Source organism: Sebastes fasciatus, chromosome 13 (assembly GCF_043250625.1).
Source record: "Sebastes fasciatus isolate fSebFas1 chromosome 13, fSebFas1.pri, whole genome shotgun sequence".
Taxonomy (NCBI): domain Eukaryota; kingdom Metazoa; phylum Chordata; class Actinopteri; order Perciformes; family Sebastidae; genus Sebastes; species Sebastes fasciatus.
The window spans coordinates 30,851,779-30,877,217 of record NC_133807.1 but is presented as its reverse complement, the minus strand read 5'-3'; the positions used below and the strand labels follow the sequence as shown (position 1 = coordinate 30,877,217).

Here is a 25,439-nt window from a genome sequence, read left to right as displayed (position 1 = left end):
TCACACTCACACCTACGGGCAATTTAGAGTCCACAATTAACCTAACCTGCATGTCTTTGGACTGTGGGAGGAAACCGGAGTACCCGGAGAAAACCCACGCTAACACGGGGAGAACATGCAAACTCCATGTTGTGCAGATATATCACTTAAATTATTCAATATAATTATACTAAACCTTATAATTTCCAGAATATCGTAATTTGACATGCTGCTTCGTTACCGACTGTCACTCATCTTGTCTGCTATTCGCGCACTGCACTCCTCTCTCTCTCTTTCTCTCCTCCTCTCCCTCCTGCTCTGTACCTGTAGACCGCCAGTGCGCCGCCCCTCCCTGCTTGATGGTATGATCCTTGTCTGTGATCACATGATTGGTTGCACAGATATCATTAACACAACATTCAGTCACAGTCAGAGCATGGAGTGCCTTTGGTGCGAAGAAGATTGTCCTATCATTCTGCCTTTAATTAATTAAAAAAAATAAAAAATAAAAATAAAACGGCTCTCGGACGGGAGTCGGCTCTTATCGTTGACTTAAAAGAGTCGGCTCTTTGAACCGGCTCGTTCGAGACCGACACATCACTAGCTCACACACATTGTGAAGATGGCTGCCTCCATCTCAGCATTATTAAAACCTTGGACACCGAGGTGATTATTATTATATAAAGACTCTAACAGTTAACAGCTGGTGTTAGATGTGTTTATAACATTACTGTGATATTTTTTCCTGCAGTTCAGAATCATAACAATGTTATAATTTACGTGTTTGTTAATAGCTAATGTTTAATATCTGCATTGTTCAGCAACAAGGCTGCTACTAATGCCCCTTTAACCAGTCAATCAATGATTTACTGTGGAAAGTGTCTACAATAATAACAGACCAGCAAACTGTCTTCAATATAGCTGCAACTATTTTCATCGTCTATTGATCTGTCCATTATTTTTTTAATCTTTTATCTATAAAATGTAACCAAACAGCAAAATACTGATCTTTTCTTTTCATCAAATGTTGTTAAACTAATAATCCAAAACCTAAAGTTATTTAAATAAAAAAAAAAAATTGTTTTTAGGTTGAACAAATTCAAATTTACATTTAACATGGCTCATAGATCATTGCATTAGAGTAAAAGGACAGACAAGGTGCATACAGAACAAGAACAGATAAAATATATAAAATTATACTTGATAATAATAATAAATTAAATTAAGGGCTGTACCTGTAATTAATATTCTTCTATTATACTAAGAAGTTTCAAAGCATTTTTGTTTTTCATGATTTTAAGGGCTTTTATTTAAGAAAGAAACTCAGAATGAAACACATTAAACTTATAGGTTTCACTTCCATATACTTGGATTTGTGCAAATAAAATTTTCCAAGAATGAGAATGTTATTCACCAGAAAGTCATCTTTGTTATTGTCCATGACAAGACCATAAACAATGTCCTTTTGAGAGAAGTTTCCCAGATGAGAGACTTTTGAAAGTTATTTCAATTTACAATGATATAAATCTGAGAAAAGCAGCAAACACTACCTAACAGTTAACATGGACTAATAATGTCAGTAGTCTTTCATACATGTGAAATCAAAAATGTTTGGGGATTATATTTCATTGATATTAACATATCTAAAAGACCAAATTAAATCACTTAGGGATGCAACTAATAATAATTATTTTTTTTTTCAATTAATGTCCTGAATATTTCTCAATCAGTGGATATATTATTTGGTTTCTAAAAATTTCAGAAAATAGTCAAAATAAATAAAAAAATAAAAGTAAAAAAATGCCCTGAATAAATAGAATTTACTATGATAAACAACAACAACAACAAACGAATAAGAAAACCAGCAAATGTCCAAATTTGACGATTCACAGCCGGTGAATCTTCATCACTTTATGATCACTGCTGAATTGTTGATGATTACCTTCTGTAGATAATAATCAGTTTGTAATAATCAATATTGTTCCAGCTCTCATTCAGGCTGCTGATTTTGAAATGGATCTTATGTCCTCACACATAAACTCTCTCTCGTGTATTTGCTTGCAGGGTGTTCCTGGTGAGGTGGAGCAGATACAACCCGTACTATCTGGAGCCAGAGGTCAGGAAGGAGGCCTACAGCACGCCAGAGGCTGAGCTGAGCGCTGAGGAGAAGGAGGAGCGGAAGCTCAAAACGCTCCGACCCATCAAGGCGGCAACCAGCGGAGTCACCAGCTCTGTTTTCGACGACCAGGTCCTCAGGTAGGAACATCCCAGCTCACTGCAGGAGGGCGTTTAGTCAAAGCTGTGCTTCTGAGAGTTCATGTCAGCTGATCATCTTTGTCTTTACTTTCCAGTAAATTCGTCAACATGATGATGGAGGATGGAAACAAGGTTTTGGCCAGAGAGATCATGACAAATGTAAGAGAGCAAACACTGTTTAAAGATTTGCTGTTGGTCCAGTTGTATACAAATGATCACAACTTCTCTCTCTGCTTCCAGACTTTGGAGAGCATAAAGAGGAAACAGGTGGAGAAATACCACAAAGCTCCAGAAGCGCAGAAAGACGAGATCGAGTGTAACCCCTACACCATCTTTCACCAGGCTCTGGAGAACTGCAAGCCTGTGGTCGGGCTGGCCAGCATACAGAAAGGTGGAAAGTACTACCAGGTGAGTGATGAAGCACATCGGTGCTCTTCTTGTGTCAACAAAGATAAAACATCGTATTCATATTCATATTCATCATCCCCACCCAGGTGCCCATCCCTCTTTCGGACAACCGCCGTCGATTCCTCGCAATGAAATGGATGATCACAGAGTGCAGGGACAGCAAACACCGACGCACACACATGTATGAAAAGCTTTCCCAGGAACTGCTGGCAGCGTCCGTGAAGGAGGGCAACGTCATCAAGAAGAAGATCGAGCTGCACAAGATGGCCGAAGCCAACCGAGCCTACGCTCACTACCGCTGGTGGTAGAAAAACAAACGTTTCAAAGACGCGTGGAAGATTCAGCGACAAGCGCTTCTGTAAATAAATCCACCGTGGAAGGACTACGCTGTAAAAAGTGCTATAGGACTACAGTGAAACATAAAAGGGTAACATGGACTACTGTCACTTTTTGTATTGAGAGATTGCATCATGTAAGATATACAGTCATGCTCAGTTGAATTGTTAATAAACACATGATTGAGGAAAAAACTTCCAAGATTTATTAGAACAAATAAATTTGCATTAAATGTACAACCCAACCATAAAAAATGGAAATGTAAAAATGCAACAGTGTAATAAAATATATAAACAGATGTCAGTCAGTACTGTGCCCCGTCATTAAGGGACTCATTTAAAGTTCAGTTTAATACATTGTTGAACCTGTTTAGCCTGTTTGTTTTGATCCGAAGGAGGTGGAGAATACCAAAGCTTATACGCAAATCTTCAAACAACTAGAAAAACAGCGTTTAGGGAAATATATTACAAAATTTCCTAAATCTCGACCTTCTAATTAAATTATTTTCTAACATTAGGGATTCTTTGTCTGCCAATTTTATATTAAGCTTTACTTATTTACATGTAATTACAGGTACAGCTTTTCAAAAAAATCACGCCATCTCTAAGAGATGTAACATTTGAACCACATGACGTCGGTCTCTTTATGCTCGTGTCTGTCTGAATCCAAGGCACAGCTTTGGTTGAATACTGTAAAGCCGCCACTGAGTATCAACAAAGGTAACAGACTCCTCAGCTACATACTGTGGTGTAGCTACTAGTGCTGGTGGTGCTGAAGTCAAGAGGGAAATACTTCTCTACTAGCTTTATTAGTGTTATATATGTGACAAGAGGATAAATAGCTACTCCTCCAGCAGTGGTGGAAAGTATCTAAACTCATTCACTCTTTACTGAGTACAATATTGAGGGAAATACAGTAATTTTTTTTCACTGTACTTCATTTATATGATGACTTCAGTTATTCTTCAGATTAATACAAGATATGATCAACAAATAAATAGTGTTTGGTTAAGATACAATTCACAAAATACACAGCAGTATATGATGTAATTCACATTAGCCCTGCCTTTACCAGCTGCCACAATAAAGTGATGTACACATTAATGCATCAATAATATATGTAGGATTCTGCATGGGTACTTTTACTTTCGGTTACTGTGGTATTGCTACTTTTATTTCAGTAAATGATCCGAGTACTTCTTCCACCACTGTCTTCCAGCACCTCAACTACAAATTAAGAGCTTAGGCTTCGTCAAGAAGTATTGTATGATGCTGTTCTTGTTTTATTGGCACGAGTTTTTTAACAAATGAAACGTGTGAAACTAGATATGTGTTGAATGTCTGATTGATTTATCTGTAGAAACAAGTTTGAATATGAACTGTAAGCGATCTCTTGGTCTTTCATTTATAATTTGAGCTGTAACAAAAAATAAAAAAATAAAAGAAGGTCCCTGAATTAAGACACAACGCTTTATCTGACGGAACGTCCTCGCGTAACAACATGTTAGGAAATTGTAACGCAGGAATCCTACAGGACAAATTAGGCAGAAACTTCCTCTGAACTACATTTCAAACCTTTAGTAAAATGTCAATTCTACACTAAAAATATTCAACTAAATTATTAAAATATTCAATTCAATTTGGTCACAACAATAAAAAAAGTAAAGCAAAGACCAAATCAGCTTGTATCTGACTGGAATGTCTAGTCCAAGTCCTTTGGATTTTGGTCAAAATAAGTCGGACTTTGAAATGTTCTCTCAAACAGGAATGCCTAAAAGATCAATAAAAAACATAAAAAACATCTCCAGCTTCTTTAGCTATAATCAAACTTTTAAAACAAAGTGAACCTGAATGTGGCTAAACCTCGTTAACTTAACTTCTTTGAACTATTGCACATTCCACATCCACGGCACCATCTCTCAGTAATATCAAACGCAGGGAACAATCCAGCAAAATCTAAATTTGTACAGTTTGTGAACCGCCGTCTTCTCAAAACCGTCCACTGTTCTCCTGGAGGATGTCGCTGTCCTTCATCAATATGCTGGTTTTATAATCAGTGGGGACTAAGGAGAGGTATCCAAGGTCCTTGAAGGTCGGCTAACGCACCTGGAGAAACAGCTGCTCAGCGCCCTCGTCCTCGTCAACAATTCTAGTCAGCTAACTCACTGTAGTAGTATTTGTGGGCGGTGCTGCTGAGCAGCCAGCCTCCGGCCCTGAACTCCAGGATCTCCAACAGCAGCAGACGGGCCATAGAGGTCAGGCCCTCCTGGAGCAGGAAGCCGTCCCGCAGCAGGAAGAACAGTTCGTCCATCCGCGGGCTGTTCACCTTCTCCAGCTGCTCCCCGATGCGATGCAGCTGCAGTACCAGGCAGTCTACCTGCAGAGGGTGGAGGGGATGTCAGGGATCTTGATCTTATTTCAAGTTAAACTCAGCACATTTTGCCATCATTTTGTTGGAATTTTATTGAGAACCACTGCACAAGAGCTAGGCAGGACTTAACCTTTCCAAACGGGTTTGCATTCTGGACGAGCCCACATTTGTTACAAACTGGCTCAGGGAACGTGACAAGGAGGGAGTCCACACAAGTTTATACTTAAAACCAACACAACTTATTATACTACGGTTAACTCAAATGAACAACTGAGTGTGTAGATCAGCAGTATCAACAAAGCAAGCGATGCATGGATGTGTGGCCTGTGTGCTGTGGAGACAACGAGGACTGGAGAGTGAGTGAGCACAGAGCCAGTATTTATAGCTCAGAGCTCCAGGTGAGTCTAATCAAGCTGACGACCCTCCGTGTCAATCTGCTGAGGTCGGACAGGACGGCCTCCAGTGGGGGAGGGGCGTCACAGATAAATATCTGCATATACATGATATCTATCAATAAATGTTCTGTTCTTTTAATAAAAATAAAAAATTAACAAAATTAACAAAAAATAAGAGATTACAGAGAAAAAATATTTGACATCCAAACTACTAAAATGAATATAACAAAAGGAGCAATGACTCCACATTGTTTCTCACCTCCTCCTCGTTCATTAGAGCATCTGGTTGGGCCAGCCTGATCAGACAGTCATACACAGGATGCACCAGAGCCACCATCGGCATGTTGTTCACCTAAATGTCCAGACAAACATAGATGGTGCTTACAGCAGCTGACTGTTATCAAAGTTAAAAAGACTTAAGCTTTCATTGAGGCGACTGTGTAAAGCCCTTGATTTAATTTCCCTTTCACACAAGTGGAAAAAATTAGCACTGACCGTCACCATAAAAGAGTCGACGACAATGGCTATTATCAAGGATGAAACCTGAGTCAGTGTGAAAGAGAACTGGGGCCGCCACACCTTCCAGGCTCATTTTCCCACCACTGACATATTAAGCACTTGTGTTACTACTAGACTGTCAAAGTTAATTTGTTTTAACGCCACTAATTTCTTTAATGCATTAACGCAACTTGTGATTTTTAGGTTGTAGCGGGCTCAGTTTTAAAGTGAAGATACTTGCATCATATGAAACTAGAAAACCTAATGCATTTATTGGTACCAACCATGTCATACACCAAATTTTGGTGAGGAAAAACTGTCATGGCCATTGTCAAAGGGGTCCGTTGACCTCTGACCTCAAGATATGTGAATGAAAATGGGTTCTATGGGTACCCACGAGTCTCCCCTTTACAGACATGCCCACTTTATGATAATCACATGCAGTTTGGGGCAAGTCATAGTCAAGTCAGCACACTGACAAACTGACAGCTGTTGTTGCCTGTTGGGCTGCAGTTTGCCATGTTATGATTTGAGCATATTTTATGCTAAATGCAGTACCTGTGAGGGTTTCTGGACAATATTTGTCATTGTTTTGTGTTAATTGATTTCCAATAAGACTCTAAATTGCCCATATAGGATAAGCGGTTACAGATAATGGATGATGAATGATTTCCAATAATAAATATATAAATATGTTTGCATAAAGCAAGCATATTTACTCACTCCCATGTTAAATACTTGACAAATCTCCCTTTAAGGTACATTTTGAACAGATAAAAACTGTGCGATTAATCACGATTAACTATGGACAAACATGTGATTAAATATTTTAAATCGATTAACAGCCCTAATTACCACACTTGCAAGCAAGATTCAAGTTCAAGACGTTGCAGCAATGAGAGGCACTTGCACGGTGTTTTACTTCTTCTACACTGAACACAAGATGTAATCAGAGACATCAGGTGACAGCTAAAAGAAAAAACATTTCACAGATGCTTTGATCAGACTTATTTAACACCAACGCTCTGTATTCATGATTAAGACAACATGATAACACGATGTCAACGAGAAAAGTAACTTACTTTGAGGTAGTCGAAGACGTTACAGATGAACGTGACGTAGCACACCCACTCCTGCAGCGAGCGCCCCCTCGTCTCCTCGCGGTTCTTGAACTCCTGCTGGAGGCGGTTCAACAAGTTCCTCCTGAACACACTTCCATTGTTCTGCTTGGCCTCGGCCTGCGTGAGGAGACCAAGAGAGGTCGGATTCAGACAGAAGGTGGAGGATGAACAAAAAGTCAGGAAACATAGCGCTGCAGGTAAGCTGGTTTAAGAGCCTCCTGTTGTTGGAGTGTAAACAGGCAGTTAGGCATTAATAAGAAAATAGGATTAAGAATCTGGTTAAAGAGACTCAACAGATGTTTAAGTCCTGCTCTGGTGTCTTAAATCCTTCTGTCTCAATGGTGCTCAGTGATCTTGATCAGTGACTACAAGCAGCCAAACAGTATTGACCTGCACGATGGTGTAGCAGATGCGTCCCGCCTCTTTGCTGAACACCTGGTCCTTTAAAGACTGATCCATGATGATACTGGACACCTTCTCCAAGTTCACTGAGCTCGGATCTGAAAGATAAAAAAAACAGATTAACAAAAAGATTGTTTGAGGTGTTTCTCATTCACACAGTGGCTGCTCAGTGGTTGATTGTTGAAGTCTGAACAACATGCCAATGTGGGAAAGGTTTTCAAAATGATTTGACATGTTTGCAACATTAACATATATATATTTAACCAGGTAAAAACTCATTGAAATTAAGATCTCTCTTCCAAGAGTGACCTGGCCAAGAGGGCAGCACAATATTTGCTATTGCTTTATACAATAGCAAAGTGTGCAATAATATACTGTATACAATAGCAAAGTGTGCAATAACATACTATATACATCAGTAAAGTGTGCAAGATACTATATACGTTAGCGAAGTGTGCAATAACATACTATATACATCAGTAAAGTGTGCAAGATACTATATACAATAGCAAAGTGTGCAATAACATACTATATACATCAGTAAAGTGTGCAAGATACTATATACATTAGTAAAGTGTGCAAGATACTATATACAATAGCAAAGTGTGCAATATACTATATACAATAGCAAAGTGTGCAATAACATACTATATACATCAGTTAAGTGTGCAAGATACTATATACGTTAGCGAAGTGTGCAATAACATACTATATACATCAGTAAAGTGTGCAAGATACTATATACATTAGCAAAGTGTGCAAGTTAAAATGTTTTGCTCTTTAATAAAATAAAGATAATAGATAATAATAATTGAGGTAGTAAATGTGCAAATGTATACTTGCAAAATTCAACATGTGCAAGAATATTACACTAAAAAAGAAACGATAGAGCTGAGAGTTCTCTGTTAGACAGAGGTGAGGTGTTATTAGAGAGTTATTGCTTTAGGCAGTAAAGATTTACTAAAGATGTACTTGATACTGAATGTCCTATAAGTCAGTGATAAAGAAGACAGTAACGTGCTGCTGACCTTTCAAGGCTGTTTTCAGCAACATCTGTGTGTCCAGGTCAAACGACTGGATCCTGTAGTCATCAGTAGTGTTTTCCATTATAGATGGTTGCACCCACAATTACACCTGCTGTAAACATCACACAATACTTTATTTTAATGCATTTTAGGGGAGTCAAAATATAAACTGATGTTTTCAGAGGCTCTGGACACAAACACATTAGACAGAGACTGCAGAACCATCTGTGACAACAATAACCCGCAGAATTCTGTACTGTCATCAAACTGTCAAGCTGCTGCCCAGAGCTCATTCACTGAGGGATTAACGTGACACGGACTAACCCGGGTCAACCAAAAGGTCTCCAAATACCCCTCTAATCAACAGATTTAACACAAGTATTCTTTTAAACTGTGAGGTATTAATACTGTTAGACACACACACGCCCATCACAAGTAACTTAGGCTAGCTTTAAGCTAACGTTACAAGTAACTTAAAGGGACTGTTTGTAACTTCTTACACATATAAATCAATCTGGCTCGGTGTCCCATGCACGCTCGCGTGTGGCTACGCTGTTCAGACTCAGACTCCAACACAAACTACAAGGAAGCACCAAAACCGCAAAGTTCTATCTAGTGAAGCCCGTCTGTTAAACAGTGTTGGCCGCGGTCGGAGGACGCGGGGGAGACCGTAGCTTTGGTCTCCAGGACCGGAGTCTCTGCTGTACTCTGCTCCTCTGCCTGCTTGCCTTCACTCACACACCGCGCTCGTTCTCGCTTTCTCGCTCCACTCTCACGTGCATGCTGCTCACTCCACACTGCAGAAGAGTTAGTTTAGCTCTGAGAATATCTAGTGAATGTACAGTGGACGTTTGTGCAGAGATAACTGCTGCAGCTCCTCCAGACCAACAGAGGTTTCCCGTGTCTTGTGAAGTGACGGGGCTCTGCAGAGAGAAACAATATCGTCTCCGACCAAAGCTCTGGCGTCTCCCCTGTTCCCTCCGACCGCGGTCAGGAGGCTGAAGCAGGAAAAGCCAACACTAGGATCAGCATTGATTCATGGAGAGACCTTCGTCTGGTCAGCTAACATTACTGCCAAGCAACTGAAATATAGAGTGATATTGTTTTGAGCGATGCTCGTTCATGTCTATGTAGAGCGAGCAAGCGCGAGCCACAGGACGTTGACTTTCGTTGACTTAACGGCCACAGGTGTCGCTGTTAACAAGCATTACTGATTCTTACAAACAGTCCCTTTAAACTAGCTTTAAACTAACGTTACAAGTAACCTAAGATAGAACTCTTTATAGATATTTAAATCAATATCCTCCTCACAAACACTAACCATACACTTCCACACAACACACACACACACTTGTCTTTTTGATATATTTACTGTATTGTTATTGTTGTTATTATATATATATATCTTGTCCTAATTGTTTTGTTATCACTATTATGTATTCATATAAAATGTTAAAAAAAAATGTGTTCAATGTGTGATTTGAAGGAATAGATAGATAGATAGATAGATAGATAGATAGATAGATAGATAGATAGATAGATAGATAGAATATTGGAATACACTATAAATATACCCTACTACTAAAACTAAATTACAAACATGTAATAACATACTATATACATTATCAAAGTGTGAAATAACATATTATATACAACAGTAAAGTGTGCAAGTTGTTGTCAACACACCAACTGCTAACTAACCCTAACTTAATGTAGCATTAGCATGTTAGCTTCTTCAGCTCAACGTTAGAAACATTAACGGTTAGAACGGTTAGTGACGGTTAGTGACGGTTAGAAGTTGAACATCTAGCTAACGTTAACAGACATTTAACGTTACAACCGCCGGCTAAAAGAGAGAGAAACGGGTTAAGTAACATCACATATTTACTTGACAGACAAATAAGAGACCAGTTACTTATATTTCCTAAATAATATGTTAATAATTACCTAAAATTACCTAAATTCAGTCCATATAAGCCGGCCGGCGGGTCGGTACCTCTCTGTGGGTCTAAGCAGACGTTACTGGACTCAGCCTTTTCAAAGATGAAGTCATCACGGATCAAGATAAGTCCCTGCCTCTCTGTTTGACCTCGCCCAAAAATAACATAAACACGAACGAAATGAAGATTTTTTACGTCTGTATCGACCATAATTCTCCTATTCTCGTAGTCACAGAGATTATTTTAACTAATTAAAAATTTGTTTTGAATGTTTTTACCCGTAAATGCTGTTATATCTGCTTTGACGCTAATAGGATGAGAGTAATAATCAATGTTAATCAGGCGTTTATCATCACGGGTGAACAGTGACCTCTAGTGATCACAGCAGGTAAATACACAAACGTCGATTTTGGAAGTTTTATATTGAAAGCACAGACTGTATAAATAACTCAAATTAAAATAAATAAATAAATAAATAATAATAATAATAATATTGATAATACAATAAATAAATAAAATGAGGGAAAGTTAAATAAAATATAATCAATACACAGAATGTGAAAGGAACTAGTCTGGATTAGATTTGTTTAGATTAAGATATGTTTTTATTAAAAATGTATTATTGAAATTGATACTTTTATACAAATATTTTAGACGTGGCGACAGAAACAGTATCTAATTCAAAAATGTTATTACATTTTTTTAAATAAATAATAATAAAACAAATAATTTGTAAATAAATTTAAACCAAAAAAGAAAAAAATACATTAAATTAAAAATGTGATAAAATTAAGGGAACTTACATAAAAAATTTAATTAATGAATTTTTTTTATTATGTATTATATTTTATTATATTGTAGTCTTGACAATTTGATTTTGGATGTATATTGATACTTTTACAATATTTTAGGCATGACAACAGTAACGGTATCTAAATTAAAAAATCTATATCTATATCTATAATCAAATTAATTATGTAAATCTCATCTGTCGAATAACTGGGATTGTTGTTATGCTTATGTTCATGGTGGTTATAGATGTATTAAAAGAAGGCGGTGGTTATGCTATTTCCGGCGTGTTGGTTGAAGTGAGGCAGGGATTCATCTTGTCGCGATATATTTCTGCTTGGGTGTAGTCTGCTCTATCTGACCCGGAAGTAATACCAGTCTATCAGTCTGCAGGAGAAACCAGCTTGTAGTTCCTTTAATGTTAATGCATGTTTGTCAGGGCGTGCCCGGGTCCAGTATTATAGATGTTTAGTTGTATTTATGCAGGACTTTTACTATCAGGTAAGTGTCTGTGTTACTGTTGCAACTTTATGTCTCTTTACAAAGTCAACAGCTGCTTTGTTGTTATTATTAGCTTAGCTTAGCTAGCCTCAAGGTCCCACTGCATGTCCTCTACATGCTGTCACTGTTTCTCTATCTGCTGCTCACAGCCTGCTGCCAGTATCAATATTATATTTTATTATACTGTAGTCTTGACAATTTGTTTTTGGATGCATATTGATACTACTGAAGTTGTTGTTATTGTGTTAATGCATACAGCTGCTGGGTTTACAAGACACCACACATTAATACAAGTCAGATCCAGCATGCAGCTTTTAGATTCAAGATTCAAGATTCAAGCCCTTTATTGTCATTGTGTAGTACAACGAAATTAGATTGTGACAATCCCATAGGTGCTAATGAAAAGATAATACAATAAATAAAGGAGATAGTGCAATATAAAAGATAATACAATATAAAATATAAAAATACAATATGTACAGTTTTGCCAGATTATTGCATAAAGTGTCTGCCAGATAATTATATGATTATTGCACAGAGTGATCAGCATGTTATTGCACATATCCGTAACAGTACATTTACAGTATTTACATTGCAAAAGTTACCATAAGTTTACATATTCCAACAAACAAAAATCAAGTCAAACTAAGTTTTGAATAATTCACATTATCAGATTTTCATACCTTCAATATCTACAGCAAAATACATAACTAAATACATTTACTCAAGTTCACCAGTTTTGAGGTACCTGGACTTTACTAATGCTGAGCTAACATAACAAAACACAAATACTGTGACTTCTTTCTGCAGTGTTAACAGGAATCTGACAGTGTGGAGACATGGTGGGCTACGACCCCGGGGCTCAGGGTGCAGCTCTCGCCCCAGAGGAGGCAGCCCTGGCTGGGTCAGCTGCTGGGATGGTCACCCGGGCCCTCATCAGCCCCCTTGATGTGCTGAAAATCAGGTTTCAGGTAAGGATGTGTCAGTGTGCGGTGGTCAGGACTCACCACTGCAACCAGGCAGCCATGGAAAATAGTGTTATAGAAATTAAATGTCATTAATGCTTCCTGTATGTTTATCAGTATTTCTTTCCCCCCACAGCTGCAGATTGAGCGTGTGTCTTCACAGAGGCCCGAGGGGAAGTACCGGGGATTATTTCAGGCGTCCCGGTGCATTTATTCAGAGGAGGGACTCTCTGCTTTCTGGAAGGGCCACGTTCCTGCACAGCTCCTCTCTATCTGCTACGGGGCTGTCCAGGTAGATCCTGTAAACTTCAAAAAACTATCCTCTGTATTTACAAGAATTACTTACCAACTGTGTGTTTGTGTTTTGCAGTTTGCCAGTTTTGAGTTTCTGACGGAGGCGGTGCACAAGTCAACGCTGTACGACAGCCAGACGGCAGGAGTTCACTTCATGTGTGGTGGCTTGGCTGCCTGCTCTGCCACGGTGGTCTGCCAGCCTCTGGACACACTGCGGACACGCTTTGCAGCTCAAGGAGAAACCAAGGTAGGACTCGCCACTGCTGATGTACCGTAGTAGCTGTCAGAAAGTGCTGTTGATACTGGTCAAGAATTTCTTACGTCAACTCATAGTTTTTCATTTTTTTTGAATGGATTAAAGGAGTTGATTTTATTGGGAGAACTGTTAGCCCCTGCTCAGACTGAAATCCAAAACACTGAGAATTCAGCTTCCTCAAAAAAGGCTCTAGAAAGTATTAAAAGGTCTTGAAGAGAGAAATGGATCCAGCGTTGGAGGCAGGGCCCCGTTCATTCCTATGAAAGTTGCTCAGTGGCGCATGAAGCCAAAATGGCTCGACTTCCGAGTGGAAAAGTACCCGGATCTTCCGGCGATCTACCGCATCCATTGCGAGGCCTATTGCAAAAAAAAAAGTATTTACTTCTGGGAAGAATTTAACTTTGTGACCCCTGCCTTTTATTATGCTTCATGTGTTTTCTCAGGTATACAGGAACTTGCGTCATGCCGTGTCCACGATGTGGCGCTCGGAGGGCGTGCTGACATTTTACCGCGGCCTGACTCCAACACTTATAGCGGTGTTTCCTTACGCTGGGCTGCAGTTCTTCTTCTACAACGTCTTTAAGAAACTGACGGCTCCACCACCCAAAGCTGGAAACTCAGGAGGTCAGTTATTACACCACATTAAGCACACGCGGGAAGTATTCACAGCTTGAAGTTTTATTCCTTTTTTATGTCCTCCCTTCAAGGAAACCTGAGGAGCCTGGTCTGTGGCAGCGGAGCCGGAATGCTCAGCAAAACGATAACGTACCCGTTTGACCTTTTCAAGAAGAGGCTGCAGGTGGGGGGCTTTGAGGCAGCCAGAGCTCACTTTGGACAGGTAAGCTCTTCTACGACATGTTTCACATGTCTGGAGCACACGTTTTGGGTCTAATGTGTTATGTATTATGTTGCTCATGTGCAGGTGCGGAGTTATACAGGCCTGGTGGACTGCATGGTTCAAATAGCCAAAGAGGAGGGCGTCCGAGGCTTCTTCAAAGGCCTCTCACCCAGCCTCGTGAAGGCTGCGCTGTCGACCGGCTTCATCTTTTTTTGGTATGAAGTTTTCCTCAATGCCATGCGTAACCTCAAGGAGAGCCGGAGAACAAACAGCCTCACCAAAGAGGAAAGATAGGGAAGGGAAGAAAATGGCTCAATCACGCACATCAGAAATAGACTCCTGCCTACTTCTCTTCTTCTTCTCCCTTAACTCATCTATCAGCTGGGTCCACGTTCGGTGGAGGTTTTATATTGTGTTTACATGGAAGGATGGGAAAACATAACCTCATTTTATTTGTTTCTGTGCTGTTATTACACCTTATGTTGTACAAGCATTGTATTTGTTTATGTATTAAATATTCTAGGGGTTTCTAAAGGGGTATGGATGCTTGCTTTTAAAAGATAAAAGTCATTGACTGAACTTTGCACATTATAAGCTCTGACTTGTATTCATAACTTTGCCATTGTTGACTCACATGTTCTTGATATGAGGTCGTTAAATTGGAAGAGGAATATTCAGCAAAGTTTGCTTTGATTGTTTGGTCGTATGTGTTTAGACAAAAAACATGAACACTGTAATATTTATTTTTATTATGTGGTGTGATGGGAAAAACGGCAGCTGCTGCCAAGAGTTTAGTGTTAGTTTGTCCTGCTAAGTCAAACTCTTTAAAGTGGCTGTCCAACACTTCAGGTCATTATTTTTCAAATAAAAGTTTTTTATAAAAATCTGAGTGGTCTGCGTGGTCCGTTGACAAATGAATGTTTGTGTTAGCGCTGTCGCCTCACAGCAAGAGGGTCGCAGGTTCAAAACCCGACTTGGGGCCCTTCTGTGTGGAGTTTGCATGTTCTCCTCGTGTTAGCGTTGATTATTGACTCTAAATGTCCCGTAGGTGTGAATGTGAGCGTTGTCTGTCTCTATGTGTCAGCCCTGTGATTAAAAATCAGCGCAAGCATGTACATTTTTCAAGTTATTTTAAATGAAGTTTGGTATCGTCACATTCTCATTCACATTCGAGGTCAGAGAAATAACTTTAATGTTAACTTTATGCTGATCTAATGTAATTTGATTATAGCATTTATTCAATATCAGTATAATTTACAAGTTAAATAGGATCAAGAGTCTTCAAACTAGTCTTATGCCTTTAATACACATCTGAAAGTTTTCAGTGAATGTGTGAAAAATGTTTTATGTGTCCCATGTAGGTATTAATGATAACCGCGTTATTTAAAAATAAAATATTGATATGTTAATAATACACATTATATTGTGCAAATAATGTAGCGCCTCTTAAAATCACGCTCTAGTATAGTTATGGTTACAGACTCTCTCCACCTCCCAACACTCATATTTGTAGTGTAATTAATTTGCCAAAAAAGAGACAAAACGCAAGTTATAGATGAATTTTTAATATATATATATATATATATATATATTTTTTTTTATAGATATCGCGATACAGGTAATATCATAAATTCTTTTGGCCACGATTATCGCGTAGTGCAAATCTGATATCGTGACGGCCCTCGTCCCACGAGCACTCTGCATATCTTAAATCTTAATAAATACTTTTGGCTTCTGAACTACTTTAAGTTATGAGTATATTTGCTTTGAGTGAATAAATGGTATTAACAAACACTCCTCACACAATTATGGATATAACAGGATTTAATTTAATTTGCTGAATACAAAACCCATTAACAGTATGACAAAAAAAAATACAGTTGAAACATGCAAACCACATGAGCAGTCTGTAAAAACTCTGTTAAAACACAACATCGTGTGAGACTGAGATAACGAAGAGAACATTTAATATTTAAAAAGCAGCTTCTGCAGTTAAAATCATGCAATCACATAACACAGACAGAACTCGCTATAATAAACACGTAAAGAAGACTCTTTAAAATACACGTTTCATAGCAGCATCATCACTGGATATGATATATTCTTTTGACATTTTACCGGTTAAATAATGTTCATACATTATATACAAGAATCACCGTACACCTGACTGTGAAATACTCAACTGATACAGTGGCCGACAGGAATCTGTCGTAAAAGTCCCGACCACATAAACAGATACGTCAAACCACCACAAGCTCCAGTTAACGACGCCAGAGACTCCGATGCTTAAAGCAGAAGAAACAAACTAATTCTGTACATGTGAAGATAATGTGCAGTGACTGAATCTCAACATATCTAAAACATTTTCAGGAATGTACGCTACACTCAGTCTGACTAACGCTGTCTGTCGGAAAGGAGAATGAGGAGCCTCCAGCTGCTTTTGTTAGACTCTTCAATGGGACACACTACGATACCTTTACACCTCGCAGGACGTTGTGGAGACCAGGCTGCCTGTCTGGACCTGGTGGCTTTAACTGTTAACACCGGCGAGAGTCTGCAGAAGGGGGCTGGGATCCGTCTCCTTCACTTCCACTGGCTGAGGGGGCATTGTGGGATGTGCTGGGCAGGCATCCTCCACTGATCCACGGGTTGACGGGCGGCGGTTCCGCTCTCATTCTGGCTGCGGACTGGAGTTCCAGGAGAAAAAGCTGGGCAGCTTGAAGAGCGAATCCCTGCGGCCCGGATCCGGCAGGGTCAAGGTCTCCGGGGCGGACTTCTTCCTGGGGCGCTCCTTGGGCACGGACAGGAACTCGGGGGCCTCTGTGGAGAGGGGCGTGGTCGGGGCGCTGTTGGGGCCGCTGCAGGTGCTGGATGGCAGCGGGGTCTCTGAGATGGAGATGGCGGGGGGGAAGGTGCCAATCTTCAGGTTGGTGGCTTCCTGTGTGGCACGCTCGTACTCTCTGACCTCCTCCATGGTCATGTCTGTTGGGACGGATCAAACACGTCAAAGAGTGACAGGAGCTTCATAATGCTACAGAAGCAGTGAAACAGTGTCTTATGATTAACATAGAAACAGTCAGTTGCTCAGGAAACTAAATGGATGTTGGCTATAGTTATACATAAAGGTACTACAGTATGTACCTTTAAGGAAATCCTTCGTATTAATGAAACCTGTGGCCGTTAACTGCAGTCAGCTTCCTGACATCCCTTCACGCTGTCCATTAATTCCTGACAATGGATACCTCCACCTGGCATTATCCCTTACATCATGTTCTGTAATGTTCCTATATTTTATCTGGACCATTGGCTCCATGATAATAACTAGCTTGCAGTTTGCTAATTACTTCTTTAGCTTATGTTACAAAGCAACCAACAGCAGATCCGTGCCACATAGCTACGTTACACCAAACTGGCTAACCTTAACTTAAGTACACAAGACAGTATTTTACTACGTTAGCTACACACTGTTGGCGCCGTAGGGAAGCTTAAAAGAGGCGAGGCGCTCGGGGGAGCGCGCATAAACGTCACGTTCTTTGGATTTTCCCGGTAAAACAGTCCCGAGTCCTTTACATAGAAATCAGTCCACAGGCTGTTATAGGCAACCGAGAAAGTCGAGGAAGGTCTCGGGTTTTAAGTTACGTTACAATGTGTTTACAGTTTGGCAATACAAAGTAAATAATACATGTAAATTGCTACATATAGTACCTTTAAACATCCATCCATCCATCCATCCATCCATCATCTGTAACTGCTTATCCTATTCGGGGGGGACTAGAGGACGCTGACTTTCGTTGACTTAACGGCCACAGGAGTCACTGTTAACAAGCAATTTCTGATTCTTACATAGAACCCTTTAAGTGAATTTACTCTCCACTGAATCCCTGCCTATACATTCATTTGTCTGTAGTGGCCATTAACAAAAAATGATCGGGGCTTTGCCACATTATCAGACTGTAATCTTGAGATGAGTCACATTAAACTGACCATGTTTCATGAGCGCTGTCATCTTTAACAAACTTACCAATCCACTCATCCACCCAGGCAAAGGCCTGCCTGTGTCCTAACAGCAGGACATCTCGAATCACCTGAGCAGAATTAGAAAAAAAGAGAGGAGGAGGAGGAGGAGGAGGAGGAAGCAGAGGAAGATCAAATAGGAAGAGAGGTAAAGAGGAACAGAGGGAGTTCAAGGAGAGAGGATGTGAATCAGAGTTAACTGAGGGTTTCAAAACAGTTTTAACTTCTAAATGTTTCCGTTCATCCTTGGAGAGATGTGATTAATATGAGTCACTCCCGGTGTTAGCATGTGAGTAATAGCTCCGTCGGTGTTAGTGTGTGTGTGTTTGTGTGCCTCGGGCAAGGAGAGCACAGGGACGGTTCACCCCAGAGACGGATGCTGTAGAGGGCTAAGAGAAACGGATTTGGGAAACAGGAGATATGAGGTGTGCAGCCGAGGTAAAGGGAGGTGGTGCGAGGCAATCTGTAGCATGTGAACAGGGCAGAGATACTGTAGAAGGTGGAAATGGAACATCTGATTTGGTTCAACTGGTTGTGAGTCACGTGTTCTCGGAGCAGAAAATGAAACGCCTCTAGCGCCGACACCGCTCTACCAGGGTCAAAAAGTTTGACTGAGAAAGGAAAGGCTATTTTTTCTCCTGACCTTGTGTACGAACTGCTCCACACGTGTCTGCAGGCCCCACACTTCAAACTTCACTGTGACCAGTTTGTAGGAGCACATGATGGGCTCTTGGCTGTTGATCCATCCTTCCTGCAGGAGGCCTCGGTCAGTCTTCTTCGACGCAAAATACCGCAGGTCCTGCAAGGCAGAGAGAGACCAGATTAGAGCAATCAGAAATTCTTCTTATTTCTCTTAAAATCTGCAAAACGGGAAAACCAAAAATCCTCTTGAAGGATCGGTTAACTGTTTTTCAACCTATACCTTATTACAATGTTGTTCCCATTGACATGACAGCTCCCCAAAAGTGAAGTCAAAACATCTGGATCGCCCCCTGGTGGCTGGCTGCAGTATAGGTCATAAAAAACCCGCCCCCCTCCATGTTAGCGGATGGGACATGAGCCAAAATATAAAGTCAAAGGACACGTCAAATAAGCTGGTTTCTGTCATTTTAGGTAGCTCTTATCACGCTGATGTTTGTTCAAGTGTTGGTGTTTGGTTTTAATTAGTTATTCGATGCTATAAAAAGGGGGTCAGACGTCATGATTGATAGCTGCGAGTCTCTCTCGCTGACAAGCTACGGCTGTGCTCTGCTCGCGATTGGTTCGGGCGGTTGTGTGGGCGGGACCTCGATACCGCGGCTCCAGGCCCCGGACTCTGGCTCCAAATAACGTCAAAATCTCAAGATGCAGCTCCCGTATCCAGGATATTTTGGCTTCACTTCTGTACAGTAAGAGTAAGAGACACGTCGTGCATGTATATATACAAAAAAAAAATTATCTTAAAGGATAGGTTAACAGTTTTTCAACCCATACCGTCCCATCATTTATCTCTCTCAAACACAACACTTCCTCCTCGCTGCCTATAGGACAGGATCACCTGCATTCCTTACGAGCCTCATACAGAGCCAGGCTGCATGGTGGGAGTCCCCTAATCACAAGCTTTAAGTGCATTAATCACTGCTCCCTATAGACTAATTAAGCTGTAGTGTTCATTTGTCTTAGGGTCATGTGTCTGACTGTGTGTGTGTGTGTGTGTGTGTGTGTGTGTGTGTGTGTGTGTGTCTGACTGTGGGGGTGTGTGTGTGTGTGCGGGGGTGATACACCACTCTCTCCATCCCTGCTGGGAAAACACTCGCAGTGGAGGCCTGTTGCATTTGTCCGTGCATAAAATGTGTCATAAAGTTTATTGGCAGACAAAGAAGGAAAATATGAGAAATAATAATGAGTGTCGTTTTTAAAATGTTTGGTAACACTTCATTTTACAGGTCCGCAAATTTCATGGCAATTAGGTGATAATTAGCAAGTAAACTATTTGAAATTTCTTTAGAATTACTGACAAATTACCCCAATATTTACCTCAAAATTAACCGAAACACCTTGAGTTGAGAAAAATTCAACTCAGAGCAGAAAAGCGTCCGATGTCATTAACGTTTTTTCTCATTGTGCTGACTCTTGCTGGATACCTGGAGCTTTATGAGTTTACCAACCGTATAGTCACCATGATCTGAGCAGAAAACAGCAGGAGGCAAATCAGTGCGGCCTCTTGAGATTTTGGGTAAGTTGTTTTCAATTAATCTAAGCCGTACTATTAACTCTTAGGCAGCGTACAGTTCATGGTTTGTGTTATGCTTGTGTTAGGACTCATTAGGTTGTTGCTTAGCAACAACAACACAAAAAAAGATGCAGCAAACTGCAAAAACGTTCTGTCTGATCGGGCACTTTGAGCTGTGTTTGGTGTATGAAAGCTGCTATATAAATACAGTTTCTTCTTATTATTATTTATTTTATGGAGCCCGAGTGTGAGACAAGTATGTCTGTGACCATTGTGTTTTATTTGAATATAAAACTCTGTGGTGAAGTCTGCGTCCAGCACGTAAAGCAAAAAAACACAAAGCAAAACACCTGCTGTTAGAGCACAGATGCTTTTGACTTCATTCATGTGTGAAACTGGTCTCCGTGGTGCATCGTCAGGTGTGACTCCAAAACCCATCTGTCTCTAAAACCAAATGATATTTACATCGACCATGTGACATCCACTTTTAGCTCGCTCGCTATTTTTAGCTCTGAGAGGATAAAAGCAGAAGAAGCCTGGTGGGAGGTGTGTTTGTGTGTGTGTGTGTGTGTGTGTGTGTGTGTGTAAGTGTCAATAATAAAACACCACAGCAGTGACATCAGGACCCCTCTTGGTTATTAATAGCTCAGCTTTTTATGACCATCACACCCTGATAGACGGGCACACACACACACACACACACACACACACACACACACACACACACACACACACACACATACAAATGTCAGATCACCACAGCTAATGTCCATCACCTTCCGCTCACATAAACATGCATAAACTCTGAGGAGGCAGACGGCCAGCTGGTGGTCAGAAAAGGAGCCGGCGCTGCTCCAGAAAGATAACGCTCTATTCTGTTTATCTGCTCACACGCCGTCCCTTCTCCTCATTTCTCATTTGTTGACTTCTCTGCTCCGCTGTTGTTCATCTCCATACTCGCTCCTCCAGTCTCTCCTTTTCATCCTCTCTCTCTCTGCCACGTATTCATCCGCTCTGTGCTCCTCTTCACTCTACACCAGGGGTCTCCAACCTTTTTTCCTCTGAGAGCTAATTTGACAGAATGAAAGTGGCCGAGAGCTTCACACACATAACGCCACCGAGTTGTACATCAGACATCATTTCTGTCTTACTTTCATAGTCCTTCAATAACACTACAGCCACCGCAGTCATCGCCTCTATTACAATACCGCCAAAGGTGAAGGGCTTTTTGTTTCATTAGGATGAGCGCCACTAAACGAAGCCTCTGCTGCAGCGTTGGCCTTCTTCGTCAGTTTGGTAAACAGAGACTGTTGTCTGTTAAGCATTGTTTTCAGCTCCTTTACCTTCTCCGTTCGTAAACTGTTACCAAGTCCCGTGAAAAGTTGCCGTGGACTTTGGTGAAGTGGCGCTCGACGTTACATCTTTTACCATCTGAAACGCTCGCACCGCAAATGAGACACACTCATTTGTCATCACCCATTCCTTTTTATTGGCCTGGCTAGTTCCTGCGGTCATTGTCAAATCTGGTGTACGCTTGCTGGTCTGCTAACATCGCCTAATGTTACTGCGGTCGCTGATGTCATGAAATTTGAAAGCAGCGCAACTCGTTTAATTGTCGGCCGATTGGCAAATAATCATTTTGTGTCAGAAAGGGGCACGACGTCTGTGAATTTGATTGGATGGAAATTTAAACTGGTTTACAATGTGACTTTGTGTTATCAAATTTATGTCCATATCCTTGTAACCTTTAGTGAGCCACTCAGACACAGGTAGCGAGCTACTGGTAGCTCAAACATGAATATGTGTATCCTGAGGTCTTGACTACGCTCACCTCTGACTCCTTGTAGTGGCGCTCGGGGATCTCATCATAGACGATGTCCATGGAGCACACCTCGGTTTCCTCTTCTCTGGGCTCGCCGCCGAAGATCTGAGTAACAGGGAACAGTTTGACGTGTGTTAGGTGGACGGATAAATCAATAATGACGGGGTTGACAAATGCTGTTGGATGATGTTGCTCTGATTTCCCCCGTCACTCCACTCGCAGTTTCACATACAGAAAATAAATTATTTTACAGGAAAGCAGAGGTTCAAAGTGGTTATTAGGGGGTTTGACAGAATCACATCCTGTTGGTCTTAAAAGTACAAAGCACAGGTGTCCTTCCTTCTTGCTTTACTCTCAGACAATACAGTAAACAAACTGTGAGGATGAATGTGACTCACTCCGTGTGGTCACTGATTTCTTCCTGTGTCTGACTCACACATGAACAGCAAAGCAATGTCGGCCGGTTATCCGCTCCTTTCACAACTACTTCACCGCTCCTGCGTCACAGAGATACTTTCTACACTAACTGTTATACAGGTGTAGCGGGTGTAAGAGCAGCGAGAGGGATGAAATAGTTATTAAAAGAGACGAGGGAGAGTAATGGAAAACAGTAAGACAGTAAAAAATGGTGAAGGCGGTGGAGTGAAAACTTTAGAGCAGAAGGAGCAAACGCACACTTCTAAAACACCTCCTCTTGTTACGATCAGTTTCAAATGTGAAATTGGGACCGTCTGTGAAACCATCATACTGGGTTTGCATCTCCCACGAGCCGCCACTAAGTGGAGCTGCGGTCTTTTGTTTTCCACTACAGCGTGCAGCGAGGCAGTATTGTGTAACCTTCAAAGTGTGAAGTGGTACGGAGGGAAAGACAACATGTTTTTTTGCTTCAATATTTGTTACTTGATTTATTTATAAGTGTTTGTGTGCTTTGGCAATAATGTTTTAAAACTTTCAGGCCAAGAAACGTTCATTATATCGATCTGAACTGATTCATTTCTGTGACTTTTAGTTGTTGATTGTGATGTTTAGCTACAGAATCAGGGCAATTGTTTATGATTTCTTTACGTTTTTGAGATTGATGTTCTGCAAGAACTGCACCTAATTGCCGTAACTTCATCATTTAGTCACATGAATGTTACCGAAAGACTTGATCACACTGTGGAGAAACTACCTAAAGGATTGAGAACATAGCAGAATGAGTACTAACCCTAACCCTAACCCAAATTATGAGCAAAATCTCACAGAACTAAAGGATGTTATAACGGTGCGGTCACCATCTGACAAAGAGAATTCACCAGTTCTGATTTGGAGGCTTTGAAGCAAGAAGATCGGGTGAAAATGTGGGAAGACAAAAAAAAAGAAAATTAGACTTTTGTGCTACAGGGGACTGGCAGAGATACAAGAAACACTTGTTGAAAAGCCATGCCGAGATCCCTTTTTATCTTTGTCAGATGATCTACCCACACAACACACAACACGCTCCCAACCGCACGACACTCTCAGCTCTACTTACATTATCGTTGCTCCCTTTGTTGTCCTCGTATTTGGTCTCTATGTGGATGGAAAACTTGGGCAGGAAGGAGCACTGGAGGGGACAGAAAAGACATTTGTCTTAACGGCGGTCACGTTGTCAGGTTGATAATTACATAGCTGAGGTTTGGACCACATTTCATCACACAGGTAGAAAGAAAGGAATGAGATGTGAGACTGAATGTGTGCCTCTAACGTCTGTGTTTTACGGCCCGAATCAGATGAGCAATAATGATTATTCTCTCACTGTGTAGATTTACTGCACCGCTCCGTTTCTTTGTGAGCACTACACACACACACACACACACACACACACACACACTTTACTGCCTCTGGCCATATTGACTGCCGTTCATCAGCTCTTAAACACATCACTTTGATTAGCTTAAAGCTTAACACTTCCAATTATTATAAAACCAAGGAATGGTGGAATGCTGGTTACATAAACTGTTGGATGTACAAGTCGCCGTGTGTGTGTTTGTGAATGTGTGTTTATGATAGCAGGAGGGACGAGGACAGAATGAGCTATAGGGCTCGATGCTGGGAGCTCAGGGTGAATGCAAAGGTGTGTGTTTAGTGGCAGTGTGGCTGCTCTAACCTGTTAACACGAATAAAAAACAACAGGTAACGCAGCCGCCACGCGCTGCTGACGTTCCCGGTGTGGACGAGGCTTTAGAAGGAGGCGACAGAAATGTGTGTGTGTGTGAGAGACTGAAGGATAAACCTTCATTCTGGGGAAGATGAAGTCATGACATGCAGACTACCTATTTTGAATAACAAAGTCATCGCCACTACCAATCATTATCCTCGTCTTTTGCATCATCACCGCCCACCTTGGGCTAATCATAACAAAACCTTCCCAAACATAATCAGTCCCACGAGGCAGCGTGACTACACAAGCACCATCAACGCAGACCATAAATACTTGTTTAACTTACAAGTGGACCTCCGTTTTGTTCGAGGCTCTTATCGTAATCACGATGATTGCTGATTTGGAGAATACTGTGAGCATATTTTTCCAGGAAAGGCTACTCATTCACGTCGACATCGGCAATGACCTTCCTCAAACATCCAGATGTTCCACGTATCTGTGCAGTCTCAGGGGGAAAAGACTGGCCTGCTGCTGATTTTATTCATTCCTCATTGATGTTTCCTTGCTGCCTTAAGACATAAGGTGGACAGGCTAATGTCCCAGAGCAAATCATTAGACAGTAAATTAACCAGTTATACTGAGCTGAGAGCTTCGGGGGGTGTGTCGGTGCAGAAGGGATGCAGGTGTTGCACCAAACAATCGGTGAAGAACGATCTGGGCCCGAAGCTCTTACAAGTCAATTTTACATTTCAACCTTATGGTCCGGAGCTCTAGAGTAGTAAATACACCTAAACACCTTGATTTCATATACAAGAGGCTGAAATGAGTTTCCTTGACAAGGTGTTTTTGTTTACCCTTAAGACTCAGTGAGGAGCTCATCTATCCAGAAGGAGCTC

The 25,439-nt window shown here is 40.9% G+C and overlaps 4 protein-coding genes across 5 annotated transcripts in view; 2 read left to right on the top strand and 2 right to left on the bottom strand.

The window, feature by feature from the left end:
- Positions 1-510: 510 nt before the first annotated feature.
- mrps7 (mitochondrial ribosomal protein S7) lies at positions 511-3,277 on the top strand. Its single transcript, XM_074656845.1, has 5 exons — positions 511-645; positions 2,044-2,235; positions 2,331-2,394; positions 2,476-2,643; positions 2,730-3,277. The coding sequence occupies exons 1-5, from the start codon at positions 602-604 to the stop codon at positions 2,949-2,951; spliced, it is 690 nt and encodes a 229-aa protein (XP_074512946.1). The 5' UTR covers positions 511-601; the 3' UTR covers positions 2,952-3,277.
- A 289-nt stretch (positions 3,278-3,566) lies between these two features.
- mif4gdb (MIF4G domain containing b) lies at positions 3,567-10,872 on the bottom strand. Of its 2 annotated transcripts, none has more exons than XM_074656846.1 (6): positions 10,748-10,872; positions 8,794-8,902; positions 7,754-7,863; positions 7,325-7,480; positions 6,004-6,096; positions 3,567-5,355 (listed from the first exon to the last, which is right to left on the bottom strand). In XM_074656846.1, the coding sequence occupies exons 2-6, from the start codon at positions 8,870-8,872 to the stop codon at positions 5,128-5,130; spliced, it is 666 nt and encodes a 221-aa protein (XP_074512947.1). In that variant the 5' UTR covers positions 8,873-8,902; positions 10,748-10,872; the 3' UTR covers positions 3,567-5,127. The 2 variants fall into 2 exon arrangements, with proteins under 2 accessions (XP_074512947.1, XP_074512948.1); XM_074656847.1 differs by having other exon boundaries at positions 10,738-10,868.
- A 1,005-nt stretch (positions 10,873-11,877) lies between these two features.
- Positions 11,878-15,255, top strand: slc25a19 (solute carrier family 25 member 19). Its single transcript, XM_074656844.1, has 7 exons — positions 11,878-12,020; positions 12,831-12,991; positions 13,122-13,277; positions 13,356-13,526; positions 13,979-14,159; positions 14,243-14,373; positions 14,458-15,255. Exons 2-7 carry the CDS (start codon positions 12,860-12,862, stop codon positions 14,665-14,667), a joined length of 981 nt encoding a protein of 326 aa, XP_074512945.1. The 5' UTR covers positions 11,878-12,020; positions 12,831-12,859; the 3' UTR covers positions 14,668-15,255.
- Positions 15,256-16,179: 924 nt separating this feature from the next.
- Positions 16,180-25,439, bottom strand: part of pitpnc1a (phosphatidylinositol transfer protein cytoplasmic 1a) — a 45,963-nt gene continuing 36,703 nt past the window's right edge. Inside the window, exons 5-9 of the mRNA XM_074656885.1 lie at positions 23,935-24,006; positions 22,431-22,526; positions 19,031-19,186; positions 18,395-18,458; positions 16,180-17,355 (exon numbers count right to left, since the gene is read on the bottom strand). Of these exons, the coding sequence (XP_074512986.1) occupies positions 17,045-17,355; positions 18,395-18,458; positions 19,031-19,186; positions 22,431-22,526; positions 23,935-24,006 (699 nt within the window). The 3' untranslated portion in view covers positions 16,180-17,044. The remainder of the gene's footprint in view (positions 17,356-18,394; positions 18,459-19,030; positions 19,187-22,430; positions 22,527-23,934; positions 24,007-25,439) is intronic.